Source organism: Paramisgurnus dabryanus, chromosome 24, assembly GCF_030506205.2.
Source record: "Paramisgurnus dabryanus chromosome 24, PD_genome_1.1, whole genome shotgun sequence".
In the NCBI taxonomy this organism is placed as follows: Eukaryota; Metazoa; Chordata; class Actinopteri; order Cypriniformes; family Cobitidae; genus Paramisgurnus; species Paramisgurnus dabryanus.
In genome coordinates this window covers 5615972-5624728 of record NC_133360.1, presented here as the reverse complement: position 1 = coordinate 5624728, position 8757 = coordinate 5615972, and the positions used below count along the sequence as shown (strand labels likewise).

Below are 8757 nucleotides of genomic sequence, written 5' to 3'. Positions count from 1 at the left end.
AACATTAAAAACGGGTCCCACAGACCCGAACACCACACAAGGGTTAAATGAAACAAAAATGTCAAGATATTTTAATACTTTGAAATATGCTGTTCCATATTATAGAGCAAGTTTTGGTCCTCATACAATATGGGTATAAAAAAAGTGTGCATTATCGTAAAAAAGCAAATTATTTCGTATAACAATTTATTTGGTGGACCTAACAGAAATCATTGAACTATAAGATTCATGAGTGATTCAAAGTACAGAAAGATTTGACTATAAGGCTTTTTAAAATATATTTTTAGGAAAATATTAGAAAAAGGCATCATTAAAAAAACACAGTTAAGAAGCAAACATGTATTTAAACCTGGTGGTGTCTCTGGAATCCCAAGAAATAAAGCTGTATTTCTACCCCTCCCCAAACCAAAACTTGCAAAAATAATTCATTTGATGTGAGCTAAGAATACACAAAGACTATTTTTAAACAATTTTATTTATTGACATGCAAAAATACAGTAAATAGTATAGATGAATGTCATTCTGGATTATTGGTGAATAGCCACTATGTTCAAACAAGACATTGGGGGGGAGGGTCAAATGGACATCTAGAAGATATGTAGAGTTCCTAAAACATAGTTTTTTTTACTATGAGATAGAAGGAATTATGTCTTCTGAAATAAATTTACTTTCATGGAGGATAATATACCATCCCATACTGCAAAAAGCATCACTGACTATTTTAATTATTAAAATAAGAAAGAAATCAAACAATGTGTGACCCCCATCATCATCTGACCTAAGAGCCTCATAATATGCATCATAATATGAAAGATCTGTGAGGTGAACTGCACTTTAATTCGAAACATCAACTTAGGGATGCAATACTAGCATCAAGTACTATCAAGTGAAATAAAGACAAAACCTATACAGTACTTGTATACTTACAAGTTTTAATGAATAGGAGAATTAAAGTCATGTCAAATATATGCTCGTATATTATTATGTAACTTGTGTAAATATTTTTTCCCCAACATTGCCAGGTGGACAGTCTTTGAAGATTTCTCCACAGTGGAAGCATTGAGTCAGACAGTAGGGCATCAAAAACTGTTGTCTGTAGAACACAATCCAGTTCTCATGACCTAATTTAGACAAAATACAGATCAAACCATATTCAATTATTATAACAAACGGCATTAACATATCCTGTTAACAGAGTCATATAAGGAAAACATTTAAATGAGATTACTTTACACATGCTAGACAAAGATATGCTTAGTACAATTTTAAGTTCAGGGTACTTTTCTAGCTGAAAGTTGAAAGGTTTTAAAGGCAATACAGTCTACCAGAGAATAAAGATGTAGACAGACAAAGAGTTTTCTTAAATAATTTTTAGAGTACTCCACATTAAGGATTTAAAGAACTTACTGTCAAGCCACAAAAAGTGAGCCTGTTCTTTAAATTTGGGCTCACTGACAATGTCCCTAAACATCTAGCATTTGAGTGCAAGCCTCAAGACAGCCACATCGCCATCAACCTTGACTACTCCCATCATGATCTGCCACAGGATCTCAGGTGACATCTGTCAAAAATAGCCAACAGTCAGTTTAGACAATAAAAAGAGAAATAGATAGATTGACAGTTTATACCTTGGTCAAGTAATCAAGTATATTTACAATGGTGTGAACATTTTAAGTATTATGCCCTGTCAAGAAATAAAAGTGAACCAATTCAATAAGAAACAACATTACCATTTGTATACATCATGCATACAGAATACTTAATCAAGGTAATCAGCATTACCTGTGGTTCAAGAGGATCCTTCACAACCGAAAAACAAGCATTAACAATCTTTTAATATTCAAAGAAGAATATTTTAAAATCATTTAACATTTAAGGTCATATTTAATAGTACACATACTACTGTACTTCACTGCATGGGTAAAGGGTAAAAATATAGCTGTATGCTTGCTGTTACTTACTGTTCCTTCTACATCCTGAAGCAGTCCTCAATTAAGGAAGCCTTCCTCCTGAGCACTGTGGTTCAAACAGATGGCATCAATTCATTCTCTGGTCCGGTTTCCTTTAAGGCATGTATTAGTTAGAAAATATTAACACTTACATATTATGTGTCTCTCTTTTAAGTCCTAAAAATAATAAATTAAAACAAACAGTTATGCAAAAAATAACTAACCTGGCTTAGCTGGACTGTACTTGGTGACTGTTTTCTGTAAGTTACGCCTTCCAGTATCCATAAACATACATCTAGAAAATCACATATGCAATGAATTAAAGGTTTGCTTTTTGTATATCTCACATAAACAGGTTTTACCCATCACATGAACGTAAAATGTCTTTGATAAATATAGGAAACTCAATTCCTCAACATGATGTGTGAATGTAAAAAACTACTGGGGAGAAACAAAATTAGTTTTATAAGCAAAAAAGTTCGAATGTACACTTTTGAACCGAAATAATGTTTAATAACAACTAAAAGCAAACATAAAGCATAAATATTTATTTTATGTAATCGATTTACCGCAATCGAATTTATCCCTTTCGAGAAAACGCTAATCCAGAATTGCAGACGAGAAAAACAACTTATTCGCTGTATTAAGGTTGGCATTAAACTTTTAGGCGCATTACCGCCACCTACGGATTAAAGTGAAATATTTTGTACATGCGCATTAAAGACATACGATACGTAGAACATACCTGACGTCAGTACGTGATGTCACCGCGCTACAGTCTGCAGCGAGGGGTGTCTCAATTTTCTGCCAGGACATTATCCGTTTTTTTACGGATTATTTTTTTAGAGTGTGGTGCTCCAGCATTCTGGCAAATCATCCCTAAATCCTCCTACACTGCTGCCTTGTCCTGCTCCTTTCTCCTGTCCCATGACTTCATTTTCCTGTTCAACATCCTCTTTTCGTCTCTCCTCTCCACCCTCCTCCTCTCCTCTGTCCTGTTCAAACTCCTCTGCTGCTCCCTCATCACCTGCCTTGCTCTGCTCAACTCTGCATTGAAACAATCTAAATAGACTACTTGGGGGCTGTCACGCACGACAGGTAAACAAGCTTCAGCTGGTTTAAAACGTGGCTGCAAGAGTGCTTACTCGATCTAAGAAGTATGATCACATAAACCCAATTTTGGCATCTTTACACTGGCTACCGGTTAAATATCACCAACATTTTCAAATATTGCTAATCATTGCTAAAGCCTTAAATGTCTGCCTCTGTATCATTGAGGACTAAAATTGTCTGCAGTCAGATGCATTTGCATTGCATCTGTGTTTACAAAAATGTGTGCTGTCCAAAGGCTGATCAAAACTCAACATTAGGTCACTTTGTCCTGGAGGTCCTATTAGTTTTGAATTGTTTGTGGCACATAAAGGTCTGATCATAAGGTTATGCTACACACATGCCTGATGACTGCTTAGCAAAATACAAAACATCTAACAAGTTTATATGAAGAAAAATCTAGATAAAGATTAAAAACGCTACATCTCACAGTAATAATACAGCTTAGCTTTGTAAAGTAAATGCAAATGCTTTAAGACACATAAAAGTAAACAAAGTCATTAAAACACATTTATTACTCACCAATCGCCACATCAACAAACAGAACAGAAATCTGTAAAACATTTTCTCCAGCGGTTTCAGTCCAGAAATCTGAAATAATAAACTCTTAAAAACTGATGAACACTTCGTAATTAAATGACAAATACCCTGACGAGTGCTCTTCTGGAGCTATTATTAACTTCTGCTTTATGTGTTAATGTCTGGTTTACTTAAATTCAGATCTCAAATGTATTTTAGAAAGTGGAAGGAACAGGAAATGATACAGCTAATAAACATTAAACACATCACGCATCAGATTTATTAAAAATGCTAAATTAGTAAAGAATATAAAAAGAACATTTGAGTGTATTTGTATCGGTTATGAAATGATAAACTCTTAAAAGCTGATGTGTGTTGTAATAATGTAAAGTGATGGTAAACCTTTGTTTGCATGTGTTGTGTGTTGAGGTCTCGGTTTCCCACAAGTTCCTTTACTCCTACAATCTGAATTTTTCACTTCTGGATTGTAAATTGTCAAACATTTGCTATGAGACATAGACCTTTAAACTCAGAAATCAAATAACAAATCATTGGAAATAGACTTTAATTTTCATTAAATTGTGCAGAGAGTTTTCAGGTGTAGCATCACAAAATGTTTTATGTTTTAAGGTCATGTTTATTATTATCCTCTTCTTTATATTTATATTCTTCAAACACCTTCACAATAAATAAAACAACAGTCGGGGAAATTTTTCCTTTTTCCAGTAGAGAAACATCTGAAGGAAATGAAAGTCTTCAGCATCTCTTACACGCATACTTCACATGAACACATTTTACTGTGATGTTTTGAAGAAATGTGTGCTCATGGAGAGCAAAACAAAAATGGTTAAGAAAAATAGAAAAAAATATCTGTAGAAAAGCATTAAGATGTTGCTGGATTATGGACAAAGCTTAAAGGAAAACACCACTGTTTTTCAAAATGTTACTATTTTCTTACCTCAACTTAGATAAATTAATACACACCTATGTTTTTTCAATGCGTGCACTTAATCTTTGTACAGCGCGTTGTAAATATGTTAGCATTTAGCCTAGCCCCATTCATTCCTTAGGATCCAAACAGGGGTGAATTTAAAAGCCACCAAACACTTCCATGTTTCCACTATTTAAAGACCAAGTAGTAACACGAGTAAGTATTTTTGCACAAAATAAAGCGTGCTGATTTTTTTAGCTGATAAAAAATGAGAACTATATTGTATGGTGATGATGTTAATGCGCCAGAGGTCGAAGTGCTGCAAACTAAGTGCTCCTCTGCCATACAATATAGTTTTCATTTTTTATCCGCTTAAAAAACGGCATGTTTTATTTTGAGCCACCATACTTACTCGTGTAACTACTCATGTAACAGTCTTTAAATAGAGAAAACATGGAAGTGTTTGGTGGCTTCTAAATTCATCCCTGTTTGGGTCCTAAGGAATGAATGGGGCTAGGCTAAATGCTAACACATTCATGACACGCTGTACAAAGATTTAGGGAGTGCATTGAAAAAAGATAGGGATGTATTAATTCATCTAAGTTGAGGTAAGAACATAGTAAAATATTGAAAAACGGTGGTGTTTTCCTTTAAAGATCCTCCCTTCGCTGACTGCCTCTCACCCACAAAACGATACAGTAAAAATATCACAACAGCAAGGAACCCAAAATAATCTGTGGATCTCTAGATGAAGTTTTGTGTTTGCTGATGTTTATGATCTTCTCTTCTGTTCATCTCTTCTGGATCTGATGTCATAAATCAAAACAACAGATGCAGCAACAGCAGCCACGCCCACCAGAGCAGAGACGACCAATCGGATAACAGCTTCAGTCAAAGCACAAGAATTGACAAAATCTAAAGATAAAATAAGATGAAAATGAAACAGAGATGAAGTGAATGAATAAACACAAACATCACCTGTGACTCACCTGAACACGGTTCACAGACATCAGTGATGATGAGATGTTGAGTTTGATTTATGAGAGGATTGTTCACCACACATCTGTATGTGTTGTTATCCTGATATTCAACCTCCAGAGGTAGAGAGAGTCTGATGTTGAGATCAGACACATTGATGCTGGACAATAAACTGTTTCCTTTGTACCAGGACAGACTGAGAATCACATCTGTCATACTTAACACTGAACACAACAACACACATTTTGAGTCTGATGATCTTTCTGATGATGAGGAACATTGTGAAGAGACCTTGCTAATGTCAGGAATGGGCAAAGGACCTGTAAAAACATGAATAAAAATGTGAAAGGATTAAAAGCTTAAATCTGAAGTGAAGTTTGAGTCTGAATCAGATCTCTGAATAACATTAACAGTAAGTTAAAGAGCTGTTTTTATCAGAGGTTTAATGTATTAAATGAAAGTTTATTGTGATGTCTGTCAGTGGGTCATAACACATCTGCATCAATGAATGTATTATGTCATCTTCAACTTCTGATATTTTAGGTGAAAAAAAATCTGGATACATCATCCTGAAGGGATTTATTTAAAATAAATGTCAGGGGCTTTTGACTAAAGACACTACACAGTCAATTTTTACACACCATAGACAGTAATTGTGAATCTGTTTGATATCTTCAACTTGCTGATAAATGTCATTTGATAGAGTCCAGTGTGTTGAGCTGTGATGTTTGTGATGATGAGATCTCCAGTTTGATAATCCACCTTCACTCGATCTCTGAATCTTCCATCAAGAACAATGTTACCATAAATTGGGGTCCCACTGATTTCTTTATCAATTAAAGCTATGAGAGTCTCTTGAGGTATAAATGTCCATTCTAACTGATCAACAATATTTATTTCAGTAACATTAGTGTGTAGAGTAACAGAATCTCCCTCCATCACTGACACTGACACTGACTTCACTTCATCACTAAACACACCTGAAACACAAACAGAGACAAAGATTGAAGACTGTCTGAAAAGCAGAACACAAAAGAAATTATATTAAAAAAGACTAAATGTACTTTAACCGGCACACAACTCCCAAATCAAATAACAAACCGATGGAAATTGAGTTAAATTTTCATTAAATTGTGCAACCAATTTTCAGGTAATAACATCACAAAATGTTTTATGTTTTTAGGTCATGTTGATTATTTATCCTCTTCTTTATATTTATATTCTTCAAACACCTTCACAATGAATAAAATTTTTTTTTTGCCTTTTTTCATTTTATAACCCTCCTTATACCATGGTCTGTTTAAATACTCGATTCTGATTGGCTGGAAGGTGTGCATTAAAACCGTTTAATGCACAGGTAGTTCCAATCAGTTTGATTACACTTAGAAATTAATCCGCTACTATAAACATTGGTAACCATAGTAACACAGTAACACTTGCAGAGAGAGCGAGAGAGTGAGCCAGAAAGAGAGAGCGAGAGAGAGAGAGAGAGCAGTCGAGCGAGCGAGAGATAGACAAGAGAGTCAACCTTTTTTCCTGTGACTGTAACCAAGTTGATGTTAAGCCATCACCGGTGGTAAGTTCTATAACTGGGCTAGGTCAGTCTGTTCTGGGAGAGATGGAGGGGGTTCGAATTTTGGATGATGTTGTAATGCAACCACGTTTAAAAAAATTCAGAGACTTTAAAAAATTTGGATGGCTTGCTGACCCATTTATCACCGTTACAAAGAGTTGAGCTGTCACAATTGAAAGCTGAGTTTCCGTCACTGTTTGGAGATGTTCCATCACAAACTCATTTAATAGAGCACAACGTAGATGTGGGTGATGTTTCACCTATACGTCAACGCTTTTATCGTGTTCCGGTTAAAAAGCGTAAAAAATTGAAGTCAGAGATTCAATATATGCTACAAAATAACATCGCAAAACCGTCCTATTCGAGCTGGGCTTCGCAATGCGTATTGGTTAGTAAACCGGACAGAACGTTCAGGTTTTGTACGAATTATTGAAAAATTAATCAAATCACCAAACCTGACGTTTTTCCAATCCCAAGAATGGAGGATTGTGTGGATCAAGTGGGTTCTGCGAGGTAAGTTAGTAAATTCGATTTACTTAAAGGGATACTTCACCGATTTAGCATTCAGCTTTGTATCTGTAGAAACCCGGCAGTATTACTGAATGACCATGTTTCCCTCCATCATTTCCCCCTGAGAGGAGAGATATCTGCATTTTGGTTCTGCAAAAAAGTCCTCCGATGATGCAAAAATCGTCATATTACATCATCGGAGGACTTTTTTGCAGAACCAAAATGCAGATATCTCTCCTCTCAGGGGGAAATGAGGGAGGGAAACATGGTCATTCAGTAATACTGCCGGGTTTCTACAGATACAAAGCTGAATGCTAAATCGGTGAAGTATCCCTTTAAGGGGTATTGTCAGGTGCTTTTGACACTGCGGTCACAAGAGATAACTGCTTTCATAACATCTTCAGGGTTTTACTCTTATTCTGTCATGAGTTTCGGATTACAAAACGCGCCGGCGACCTTTCAGAGTTTAATGAACCATGTGGTTTTAGGTTTGGAAGGATGCGCAGTTTATTTGGACGATGTGATAATTTACAGCGATGATTGTGAGCAGCATGTGAAAAGAGTACAAGAAATATTTTGGCGTTTAGCAGAGGCCAGTTTGACTGTGAATTTGGCTAAATGTGATTTCGCACAGGCAACGGTGTCTTATCTGGGTAGGGAAGTGGGCCAAGGGATGGTGTGGCCATTGCGTGCTAAAGTAAGCGCGATAGAGAATTTCCCCACCCCGGGCACTAAAAAGGAGCTAATGAGATTTATAGGGATGGCTAATTACTATTGTTATTTTTGCCCTAATTTTTCATCCGTTATTTGTCCATTGACTAACCTTTTAAAGAACTCTGTCAAGTTTGACTGGACACGACCTTGTCAAAAGGCATTTGAAAATGTGAAGATGCTGTTGTCTGCTCTGGTGTTAGCGATGCCTCAAAGTGATTTTCCCTTTCAAATTCAGGTTGACGCAAGGCAAGTGGGAGCGGGAGCTGTTCTTCTTCAGACTCATTCTGATGGTATTGATCACCCAGTCAGTTATTTTTCTCACAAGTTCAACTCATTTCAGTTGAACTATTCGGTTATTGAGAAGGAAACGTTGGCACTGATTTGGGCTCTTCAACATTTTGATGTTTATGTGGGGGGGTGTCCAATTGTTGTTTTTTCTGACCACAATCCCTTGACGTTCCTGCACGCCTTAC

At 36.0% G+C, this 8757-nt stretch overlaps 1 protein-coding gene and 1 long non-coding RNA gene across 2 annotated transcripts; both read right to left on the bottom strand.

Moving 5' to 3' along the window:
• Nucleotides 1-457: 457 nt before the first annotated feature.
• On the bottom strand, nt 458-2714 carry LOC135723016 (uncharacterized). The gene is made up of 5 exons (XR_010522739.2): nt 2519-2714; nt 2174-2244; nt 1962-2062; nt 1408-1561; nt 458-1121 (listed from the first exon to the last, which is right to left on the bottom strand). It is a non-coding gene; the product is annotated as an uncharacterized lncRNA (long non-coding RNA).
• A 2475-nt stretch (nt 2715-5189) lies between these two features.
• LOC135722989 (uncharacterized) lies at nt 5190-6450 on the bottom strand. The gene is made up of 3 exons (XM_065244385.2): nt 6129-6450; nt 5499-5807; nt 5190-5424 (listed from the first exon to the last, which is right to left on the bottom strand). Exons 1-3 carry the CDS (start codon nt 6424-6426, stop codon nt 5282-5284), a joined length of 750 nt encoding a protein of 249 aa, XP_065100457.1. The 5' UTR covers nt 6427-6450; the 3' UTR covers nt 5190-5281.
• Between the last annotated feature and the right edge of the window lie 2307 nt (nt 6451-8757).